At 36.4% G+C, this 12,174-nt stretch overlaps 1 protein-coding gene across 3 annotated transcripts; it reads left to right on the top strand.

The window, feature by feature from the left end:
- Positions 1–6,255: 6,255 nt before the first annotated feature.
- On the top strand, positions 6,256–11,859 carry LOC307261519 (T-cell receptor beta-1 chain C region). Of its 3 annotated transcripts, none has more exons than XM_080042079.1 (6): positions 6,256–6,421; positions 6,833–6,900; positions 10,126–10,476; positions 10,573–10,605; positions 11,113–11,204; positions 11,541–11,859. In XM_080042079.1, exons 1-6 carry the CDS (start codon positions 6,363–6,365, stop codon positions 11,565–11,567), a joined length of 630 nt encoding a protein of 209 aa, XP_079898205.1. In that variant the 5' UTR covers positions 6,256–6,362; the 3' UTR covers positions 11,568–11,859. The 3 variants fall into 3 exon arrangements, with proteins under 3 accessions (XP_079898205.1, XP_079898204.1, XP_079898206.1); XM_080042078.1 differs by having other exon boundaries at positions 11,113–11,219; XM_080042080.1 differs by having other exon boundaries at positions 6,284–6,650; positions 11,113–11,219.
- The last annotated feature ends 315 nt before the right edge of the window (positions 11,860–12,174 follow it).

Here is a 12,174-nt window from a genome sequence, read left to right as displayed (position 1 = left end):
GAGAAGCAGTGGTCTCTTAAGATATCCAGCATTCAGAGGAGAGATGAGGCTGTTTATCTGTGTGCTGCCAGTCTACACAGTGCTGTGGCACACCTCAAGACTGTGACAAGAACACACAGCGGCTGTTCATTATCCTGACACATAACTCACATTAATAAAGCTCAAAAGAAATAACAAACTCAACATTGTGGAGAAGATGGTATTGATGACTTTTAGTAAACATGTTGTTTCACTTTATTTACTTTCAATAAAGCCTCTGTAAACCCAAAGCCACAATGCCTTCAAACTATGTAATTAGAGAAGTTAGTTGCATGATAGTAAGCATCTAATAAAAATGTAGGCATATTTATTAATCAAAATTAAAGATAGTTGTTTTTTAATAAACTTTACAGAGATGTGGTATGGATGAGGAGGGCTATGCTATTGTTCTCATTCACACAATCTGTGAAAAGAATGACTGTTGTCATGGAAACATTTGATACGGGCACGCCTACACAGTCCTGTCAATCGATCTAGAATAGATTCTTGACAGTAAAAAAGCTGTTTTTTAAACTAAGTTTTATAATATTTATGAACATTTATTTTCAATCTGATCTTTGTAAAAACGTATTAGTATAGTTGAGACACCCAACTTTGATATCATATATTGATTTTTTACTATTTTAGACCAAGTTTCCATAGGCTTTAATAGATGTGATGAGGGAAGAAAGAAAGGAGATAAGGAACTAATCTGCTCTCTAAAATAAATAACCTCACTTCATAACAACCTGCAGTTGCTCAAATAACTGTCCTGAATACATTCAACCAATAGGTGGAGGCACAGCACGTGGCATGACATTTTGATCAAGAGAAAGTGGTGATAAGTTAACTTGCAGACACAATAACCTCCCTCTGTCCCTCGTTATCTCTCAAGCAAATAGTTTTATTTAACACCAGTGCCTGATGATGTCTTCGCCTGTGAAAACCTTTGGTTTTATTTTCATCTGGTTTTCAAGTAAGATCTCTAATTAATCATAGTAAATCATCCTGAATTACATGAAAATATGTATTAGCTCTTTTGTATCTTTGTTTAATCTAAATCTCCTTTCTCCACAGGTCAGGTGAACGCTGTTACATTATTAGAGCAATCTTCTCCCCAGATAGTGAAGGAGAGCAGTGAGGTCCAGATGAATTGCCTTCATAATGATAAAGCCCTTCCATTAATGTACTGGTATCAGCAAAGAACGGACCGTCCGTCAATGACCCTCATTGGCTACGGATATGAAAGTTCCCCAAACTATGAGGGCAAGTTTGAAGAAAAATTCAAGCTGACGAGAGGAGACGAAGAGAAAACAGTGAAAGGTTCTCTGATTATCTACAGAGCAAACCTGTCAGACTCTGCTGTTTATTTCTGTGCTGCCAGTACACAGTGATGTGGTTTAATGCCACTCCCTCACCAAAAACCCTGATCATTCTCCTGTACAGGAGACGTTTGCACAAGAGGTGGTGTCACTCTTAATACAGACTCTCACTGAAGGAAGTATGTCCTGGAGGATGTCTACGGCTGTGATCGAATTTCTTCTCATCTTGTTTCTACGTAATTAAATTAAATTAAATGCAAAAATAATAATTAATGAGCTGTCACTTTTTTGAAACAATTGAAATGTTGTTTTTACAGTCGTTATTGTTATTGTATCATGTATTTTTCAAATCTGTGTTTTTTCCACAGATCGAGCGAAGAGTGTGACGTTTGAGCCTTCTCATCCCAAAATAGTCAACGAAGCGGCCATAATAGAAATTAAATGTGATCATGATGATAGCAGCCTCCCCGTTATGCTCTGGTACCAGCAAATAAGGAGCGGTCTGATGAACTTAATTGGATACAGCTATTACCCAAATGACCCCAACTATGAGAAACAGTTTAAAGATGGGTTTGAGATTAAAAGACAAGACAAAACAAAAGGATCTCTGATTATTGGCATTGTAAACCAATCAGACTCGGCTGAGTATTTCTGTGCTGCCAGTGCACAGTGATGTGGTTTAATGCCTCCCCCTTACTAAAAGCCCTGATCTCTTTTTTTCTCTGCTATTTTGTAGTTCAAGCTCCCAAGAAGATGGCTGTTAAAATGAGCTGAATTACATTTACCGGGAAAATATAATGACACAAACAAGAAAAATTACTGGTTCTTATTATCAAGAGATTGCATATGTTTAAATTATAAGGCTACTGAACTAACATAAAGCAAAACAATCCACACTTATATAATACAAACTTTTACACATTGTTCTATACAGACGAGAGCTGGACAACAGACTATGCACAGTGCATTCAGATTGTACTATACATCCAGGGTTGTGGTACAGCTAGCAAGACTGTAAATACTGTGTATAATAAGTTAGTCTGTATATCCATAGAGTTCTATGTGTATACATAGTGAGTTTGTGGACAGCATATACACAATCTACTGAGACTTAAGTTTGATGCTAAAAGACAACATTTTGCACAGTGATTGTTAAACTATAACATGAAAACACACTACACCCTCCGGAAAAAGACATGAAATTGATTAACCCCTCTCTAAAACAAGTCAACAACATAAGGGGAAATATGCTACAAAACTGGTTCCCTCACAAATGATAATTTATATTTCGTCAAACCATCAGCTTCCACACCAAAATAAAATATGTTCAATCACAAGGTATGGCAAACTATTAATTCCCCAGTCAGTGTCATGTCCAATACTACAAATAAGATTGATCTCTTTCAGCAGACATTAGCAGCCAACACTAAGACAACTACCACAAGCACAGCAGGAAAGTGTAAACCTTTGCCAACAGCCCAACAACAATTAGAATTACTAAATGTGAGCTTAACCAAGCAAACAACCACAAAATGAACAAAGCTGTAATATAAAATTGTGATATATACAAAAACAAATGCAAACTAAAATTAAAAACTCATGGGTTGGTATAAAAATCACATCACGATTATCGTGGCCAAAATAATTGCGTTTCTATTGGAGGTCAGCACAAAAAAACGGCAACCCTAGTCTAAAAACAGTGAATAAGATTCACAGTCAACCTTATGATTTATGTCATCATGTGTGATCAGGTGACCTTGTGGTAGTTTGTGCTGAACAGACAAGTGACTGCTTCATTCAGCTGGAAGAAGGCTCATCGCTGACATGCTCATCACAACTCTATTTCTGTCACTTATTTTACACTCAGGTAGGTTTTGTGTATTGAACTCATAATGAATGTACTGACTAACGATATTGTTTGAATAGTTAATATTAGTTCCCATCACGTTTACACAGCCGATATTTGTGTGAATTTACAATTCTGTATATCGAGGTCAGAAAAACATCATCCTTCATTTGTTGCAGGTCTCACTGTTGTAGTTCTTCAGTCTGGAGATAAAATGTCTCATCCAGGAGACACGGTGGACTTTGAGTGCCACATGGGTCTAGGGTTCAGCATGGGCAGCCAAACCATGTACTGGTACCAACAACACCACTACGGAGCTCCAGTGCAGTTCCTCATCAAAGAGTATGAGCAAAGTGTGGGGCGCTTCCACTCGTCTATCGACACATCCAATAACAACTTCACTCTTCGAATAACTGAGCTGTTTGTCAATGACAGCAGCACCTACTACTGTGCTGCCAGTCACAGTGATGCACACAAACCAGATAGTCATACAAATAGCAAGACTGTCTGTTACAGATGGTACAAAGGCAGGAAGGAGCCGTGGCTCATTTTGGTTTGAATGCTGCTCCACATTTGTCACAATGGAAAAATTGAGATTCAGTCCTGAAAGTAGGGTAAGACATATTGACAAAAAGAGGGGAAAAACTTGATTGGAACATGAACCAATCTGACATTGTTTCTTTCTAAAGATATATATTTTGTGCGGTAGTTTCACCTTTATTGGACAGTTCAAGCACAGATTTGAAATGGGTGACATCCAGTAAATGGCCCAGGCCGCAGTCGAACCCAGATGCACTGTAACAAGGACATAGCCTTAATGGCACGCACTTTACCGGTGGGCCATCGTGGTGCCCCTGACCTTGGTTTTTGTACATGCATTGCAGCGTGTAAAGACATGTACAAACTGCAGTCACGGTGCTCTTAACCACTGACCTCAAAACCTGCAGTTGCAGATCAGTGTCCACTAGGAGACTGAGGATGTATATGAACCAGTAAAACTATTTGAATGTGGAAACGAGTTACAGAAAAACAAAGGGGAGGATCAGACCTTATTTATGATGTCTGATTCCAGCAGCAGAAAAGTTACACCTGCAGCTTTACAACCTGATAAAAGACAAAATAGTTACACTGCCAGTGGAGAGGGGTAGATGACTGATTTTTAGCTCTGGATTACTGTATATAATCACTGTGACAATGTTCTTCTTAGTCACAGTTCTAATTTTCTGCAGTAAGAGTATTTGCATTAAGTTTTTTTAATTTAAGATTTTCATGCTCAGGTTATTGTTGGTTTGTCTTTTATTATTATTTGTCTTTTTTATTATTTTTCAGATTTCTCCTTCTGTGTGAAAATTAACCAGCTTCCAATTGTAATCAGCTATGAAGGAGACCCATCTATAACTTTGCAGTGTGAACAAGATGACAATCAATATTCCTACATGTACTGGTACAGACAAAGCAGCAGTGGGAAAATACAGCTACTAACTTATTCCCTTGGTAAAGATGCATCGACTACTGAAGCTCCTTTCAATACATCCAAGTACACCATGTCCCGGCCTGCAGTGCTTAAATCCTCTCTGCAGATGCAGCCGGTTGAAGCTGGAGACTCAGCTGTGTATTACTGTGCATCCAGTCGAGCACAATGGTGTAAAAAGTGTCAGTAGCTTAACAACAACCTCAACAACAAACCAGCAAGATATGACATGGAGGAGGATGAATGAGGACGGGAAGTTTTTTTAAATAGGGGGCCATTTACATTAGTGTGACATGAACATAAGAATTTGGATATTAACTCAAAGGAAGAAAATGTTATAAAACTGCATGATGAACTCCACTACTTCATTAAAGAAAGGTACAAGAACTGCCTCCACAGTTCAGTGATATTCTTGCGACACCACAAAACTGATCAGTTAAGATAAGTAAGCAGGTGTTAATATGGGGTAAAGATCCCATACAACATTATTGCCCTGTTCGGTTTCTCATCAGTTTCACTCTGCTCAAGTCTGCACTTTCTTATATTATTTTATTCTGCAAGACAATATGAAAGTAGTTCATAGTTTAAGAGGTTAGCACTGACCTCTACAGGGTCCAAGTGAGATTACACTTTAGGTGTGGTAGTTACAAGTCAATACAGTATGCAAAAGAGAGAGCCAGTCAAGTCACTGAAGTGTTATTAAACTGAGCTTTATATTTGTGATGTGGCCTGATTATGTTCCTGTTTGTGATTGAGTTAATGTGTACAAAACAATGTTTAGCGCTTTGGGTCTTTGAAATAACAGGGACAAGCGCTAAATAAGTGGAGAATTACCATTTACGCTCTGAATAAAAATAGAACTCCCCTTCTGGTAGTAAAAGGTAAAAGCTGTATTGCATCTCATGATGCGGAAAGATCTTGAAAAATTATAGTCTAAAATGAGCCACTTCAAAATGAATGTTTAAAAATATCTATAGCAAAATAACCAACGACATTATTTTCCTTCTCATTAGTTAATATTATTACGTAATTTAAAAAGTTGTTATAGCCTACCACTTATAATTCATTTTAGATGTGATGTTGTTAAACCTGCATCGACTGATTTTTTGTCTACTAAGGGGCAGAAGAACAACTAGTTATCATAGACTTTATATAAAACTATAAAAACATCCAGTAGCTAGAGATAAACATTAACATTGATTTGGAATTGTGCTTATGGCCACCAGATAAACTCTGTTTTGGTCTGTACCAACTCAATTTGAGAAATAGTTTGTTCTTTAATTACCCGATTGTTCCATAAATAAATACAAACTACCTGTCAGTACCTAACAGCCGACAGACCGTGAGTTATGTGCCTTAAAAGCAAAACAATGACATTAAAGATGCTAAATGACTTCATAGAGCTGAGAGTAACTGAGCGTTATTATTAATATGTGATTTAACCAGGTAGAGTGAAAGTGAAGTAGTGAATGTTAACTGAGTAAATGTATCTCCTCAAATGAATGGGTGGATACAGAGGTGTGACCAACAGAGATGTTACTCCCTCTGAGCAGCCACAAAGAAACACAAACAAGATCTTTTCTTAGCAGTCACAGAAATAGCAGCAGACATGGTTGTAGCCATAAACAGTCTATGGTTGTAGCCCTTTCAGCCGACAGTCAGCCCGACCTGTGCAGCTGCTCCCCCACACAGAGAGAGATGGAGGATGAGATACGGAGAAGCTGTGTGGGGGAAGGAGAGGGGAGAGACAGAAAAAGTGCTCAGGTTTTTGTATGATGCTTTTTCATCGTGGGGACAGGGGGCCACGGTGATACATTCCTATAGAGCCGCCGTACAAAAACCTCCTCCCATTAAAACCCATTGTGTCGTCTGTTACACGCTACCTGGGACATTTGGGAAAGCAGAAAAATCAATAATCTGAAGGTGTGTAGGATGGCAGGATACTTTGGCAATGACAAGTCAATTATATGCAGAATAACCTTGGAACAAAAAGGTTAATAAATTCTCTTTAATTCCAATGTTCAACATTCGGAAGCTTCTTTAACTTGTCTTGACATAAACAACAAGTTTGGATATAATGAAGATGTTTCTGTATGCTCAAACTCTCTTCATCTTCTGGGTTATTAGACTGTGTGCCTTTATGTTGATTATGAAATTTTTTTTACTTTTTGGTAGAGGAGACATACATTGTGACACTGGGGCTGAAGCTTACTTTGGAAAGGGAACAAAACTCACTGTTCTGGGTAAGTAGGATCTCTCAAATCTTAAGTTTTTGGCAACAAACTGAAACTAGAGAAAATGTTGGTTTGAAAGTGAAGGAAAAAAGTGTTGTTTATAAAAAAACTTAAATATTGAGCTGAAGTGAAAACACTGAACTACAATGAGCCTGCTTCCTTTGGCGGAGGAACCAAACTGACGGTTTTAGGTAAATATATTTCAGATAAGTTATGTATTTTGGTAAATTTCACCTTGCTTTAGAGCCTTAGTATAGTTTGAAATATTTGTAAAAAAAAATATATATATAGATTTGATCATTCTGGCAAATTCAGAGACAAGAGTTCCATGATAAGTATGTTTGCACTGTGACAATCTAAACGAAGCATACTTCGGAAAAGGAACCAAACTGACGGTTTAAGGTAAATATTTCAGTTTATTGCTTTATCATTGTATATGTCATATTTCTATAGAGCCTTATTGACAAAATTATTAGTACAACATTTCCAAATACATTTCTGGGAAAGAAAGACAAGTTTCATGATTAGCAATTCTGCACTGTGACAATGCAAATGAAGCATACTTCGGAAAAGGAACAAAACTGACAGTTTTGGGTAAGTCAAAGATGATTCTAATTGAACAATTGTGGAAGGCCTTGTTATTGGAGTAGTGCAATAAGAAACTTAATGTATTTGAATCATTATAGTTTAAGTTCAGATCAGAGCTTTTTGATGTTAAGCCTAATCGCTGTGCTAATTACGAAGCCTATTTCGGCCAGGGAACCAAACTGACAGTGCTTGGTAAGTGAGACATCAAACTTAATAATTCACATGTATAAACAGCAAATGTTGGGTTTGAACTGAAATAATAGTGGCAGTGCTTGGAATAAAAATCCAGAAGCAACTAAAAGTAAAGAATCAAAGTAAAAGCAGCATTTTGTTTTGAGCACTGATCAAGTGCACTGTGACACTGGTGGTTATGAAGCTTACTTTGGTGGAGGAACAAAGTTAACTGTTTTAGGTAAGAAATCAAATCAAATGGGAAAGCATGGTATTTGGAGCATCAACTTACTAAAAACTTAATGTATTGGGTTCATTATAGTTTAAGTTCAGCTCAGAGTTTTGTGCTCTCTAGCTTAAACGTTGCGTCAGTACGAAGCCTATTTTGGCCATGGAACCAAACTGACTGTTCTTGGGAAGTTACATCCTAACAGGGTTATAATCAAGATTTTTTTAACACAACTTCAAAAAAGTAGGGTGTAGTTGTAGGTTTTATACGGAAAATTGCATTTATTTAAAAACTAGAAAATAAAGCAGCGAAGTTAAAGCGGCGTGTTGTTTTGAGCACTGATCAAGTGCACTGTGACTCTACTTCAGAAGCTTACTTTGGTGGAGGAACTAAGTTGACTGTTTTAGGTAAGAAATCATTTTAAAAGGTATTTTGAGATTGTTCATGATATTGTTGAGGTGTCTCTGAAAAGTAAATCATTCAAATGCCTGTTGACTCCTATTGTAGTTATCAATGATTTAAACCATGATTATAGCTGTCACTGGGCTAAATAATCAAAAAGTAAAATAAAGCATATGGATATTTGAATGGTTAAGGTGTTTTAAGGATGATTTGACTCTTTTACAAAGTAGTTTAAAACAAAAGCTCTTCCATGTGATTGAGTGACAAAGTTTTAACAAATTGCAAAGTAACTCATAAAAAAGGGAGGCAGCAGTAAGGGAAGGAAGAGTTTTTGTAACAGTCAAAAGTCTCTGTGCTCATACACCCAGGCTTACTTTGGAGCTGGAACTAAACTCACCGTTTTAGGTAAGAAAAACCTGCAACAAAATATGCTGTTGAGCTTGATTCACAGCTTACTTGTCTGTTAAGATTATGGGTAATATTAAGAATGTATTTAAAAAGACATGATAGGGTACAAAGAGTAACAATTTAAAGCTTGAAAGAAGTTAATGGAGACGTTTTGTTCATAAACACAATAGTTGTCCATGTTAAGTAAAAAAGTTCTAACCCTAACCCTGCAATAAAATATTTGGCTCTATGCCCAGATTATTACTCTCTCAGCGACTTCTTATCAGCTCTGTGAAACACTGTGAGTTTCCAGTCAGAAGCTTACTTTGGAGCTGGAACTAAACTGACTGTTTTAGGTAAGACGGTAAAGATTATTCGATATACACTAACATAAGATATCAAAAGGTATAATGTAAAATTATATTGAAATGATAACTTATATCAGGTGAGTGTTTTGTTTTTAAATCTTATTGTCTTAAATGGACTTAAGATGAGCTGTTTAATACCGTCAAGAACTGATTGAATTTGGTAAACTAATTTAAGGAGTTTTGTGTGCATAGTTAAAGGTTTTTACTTTGTCTCAGAAAAAAGGGCACAAAAACAGTGTACCGCTTTCAGTGTTGAAGTGTTGGGTAGTTTTTTCTGCAGTCTTTTATCAGTGTGAACAACTATGAGCCTGCTTACTTTGGTAGTGGAACCAAACTAACTGTGATAGGTAAGAAAATGACAAAAGTATTATGTGTAAATATTTCCTGGGCTTCCTTTGACCTGAATTTCGAAATAATTGTTGGTTATTGTTTGATTTAATCAATGCTGTGTATGTATTTTGTCAAACGGTACAAATAAATTGTAAAGTCTATTAAATTAGATATATCTCTCAGTGCTTAAGGGGTGGTAAAAGCTACATTTTGTCCATCCAGCAGACTTTGATAAACTTGAACAACTGGTGTCATACTTATGTCATTATTTTTCAAAGTGTGTAATTTGCCATTTGCGCTTAAATAATTGAAAAGGCCAAACAGCCAAACTTGTCTTATTTGCAAAACAGTTAATTTTTAAGTGCAAAGAAGTCAAAAGGAAAGATTGAAAACATATAGTAAAGACCATCAGGAAGGGAAACAAATGGTGAGTATGTTTGCACTGAAGATTTACTGGTTAGTTCAATAGTTTGTGCCATTGCAGTCAGTATTTTTACATGTGAGCACAGCAGTGTGCTCTGGCAATTACCCTGCTTATTTTGGAGAGGGAACCAAACTAACAGTTCTTGGTAAGATCACTGAAATAACATTAAATTAAACATTCAGTTGAAGAAAATGATTGTTGATGCTTTGAATATGAATACAAAATTGTTCGATGAATGTGTTGTTTTTGTTGATATTAAAACTTCCAGTTTCATGACGGATTTAAAGGATTTTGATTATATTTCATTTTTAAAAAATTATGTCATGTCCTCACAGAACCAGGGCATGAAATCCAACAACCAACATCAGTGAAAGTGCTTGGACCTTCAGCAAAAGAGTGTCGACACAAGATAAGCAACAAAAGGAAGAAGACCATTGTTTGTGTGGCCAGTGGATTCTACCCAGACCATGTCAGTGTACGCTGGGAGAAAACGGGGGAGAAAGTCACAGATGGTGTGGCTACTGACAACGCTGCATTGCGCGATGGCAAAGTGTACAAAATCACCAGCAGGTTGAGGGTCTTCAAAGAGGATTGGTTTCAACCGGCAAACAATTTCACCTGCATCGTCAGTTTCTTCAATGGAAAGGAAACCATCTATTCTTCGGACTGGATAAGCGGTGAAGAAGGTGTGTTCTTGAGGATCACAGAAATAATCTAATCTATATATTTTTGGTAACAAATTTAATTGATCAACTGTCCCTGTCTAAATCGATTTCTTTCAGACAAGTCTGCTGGAGGAGAAGTCATCACACGAGGTAAATATATTATTTTGTGTCAACAACACCTCCATAGTTAACATCACACAAAACACACCGTCATATACATTTTTTAATTAATTGTAAGTATATATGAAAGTATAAACAAAGTCTTAGATGCATTCATAAACTGTCTCCACGAAGTGAACTGGATATTTCTTGTCACTAAGGCCTGTCGATTATCGTAAAAATCATGATTGCGATTATTTTGATTGATATTGAGATCACAATTATTAAACAATACATACATTGATTTTGGAAACATCATGCATTTTCTGAAATGTATTGGAAAAGCTGGCTTTTTAACAGTGGATTTCCTTGATTAATCAGTTCAACTGTAAAATATGACCTTGCTCAAAGGCTTGACCCGACTTCAAAACATTATTTTGTAAAAGCCGATTATCTTATTTTCATTATAGTTGGAAGTTGAAATTGTAATTGCAGTTAAAATTCAAATAAATGCACAGCTTTACATGTCACTCATCTAAATGTATGAACTTTCTGCAGAGAAATATCTGCGGATCACACACGGTGCCAAACTCTCCTACAGCGTGTTTATCGTCAAAAGCAGCGTCTATGGAGCCTTTGTAGCCTTTCTGGTATGGAAGCTTCAGGTTGGTCCTACATCATCTCCCTGTCCCTATACCATTTATTCAATATGCACTCTTTTTCATGATCATTTTTTTGTCATATGAAAAACAATTATAGCAGCAGTCGTTGGCAATGACATTATTGAGTCTCAGGGTCCCTTCAACAATGCAATATTAAAGAAGAAAATATAAAAGAGGAACACAGTGAAGAGAGCAACCTGGGACCTAAATAAACACAAAATATGTTTATGTGATAGATTAGATGTAAATTAGGAGAGGTTAGATTATAAATTTGTACATGTGACAATCGCATATACACATGGTGTCCTTTCTTGTCTGTTGCAGGGTTCAAGTGGAAAGCAGAACAACTAAGAGCTGAGGTCTGGACAGATGCTCTTGGGAGGCGGATTATCTTGGTTCATGTAAATAGAATTTTTAGAACAAAGTGGTTTTATTTCCACAAATTTATAATTCACAGTGTATTTGAATTATTATATACAAATGAGCCACATCAAATTCTGCTATTAGGTATTACAGTGCCCTGTATATTCTATTACAATATTAAAATGTATGGCTGGCTAGATTTAGTCTAAATCTGTAATTCTGTCTTTGTGGGTAATAAACATTGTATGCTTATTTTTTTAAATAAAAAGAATGTCAGATACAGTTGCCAACGTGACATTTCATTTATATTTTAACTTTCGTCCTGAGTGTAATTTAAAAGACTGAATGACTTGTTGACCTGGATAATTTTTTTCAAATAATCATCAAGCTTTTACAGTGCTGATCCAAACCAGAAAAATTAATTCTTCAACATTGATAATTGATTAAACAAGGACTGATTGAGCACATACTATGTCTACCGGCTTCTCCAATTTGTACAGATATGCAGTTTTAAAACCATCCCCCCTTGGTTATCTCAAATCTCAACCTACACCGAACATCACTTTTTCCAGAATAGTGTGAGGTATTTTTAGCT

This window comes from Ammodytes marinus, assembly GCF_949987685.1.
Source record: "Ammodytes marinus genome assembly, chromosome: 15".
In the NCBI taxonomy this organism is placed as follows: Eukaryota; Metazoa; Chordata; class Actinopteri; order Uranoscopiformes; family Ammodytidae; genus Ammodytes; species Ammodytes marinus.
Note: the sequence above shows the minus strand (reverse complement) of the source record. Positions and strands in the feature narration are given on the sequence as shown.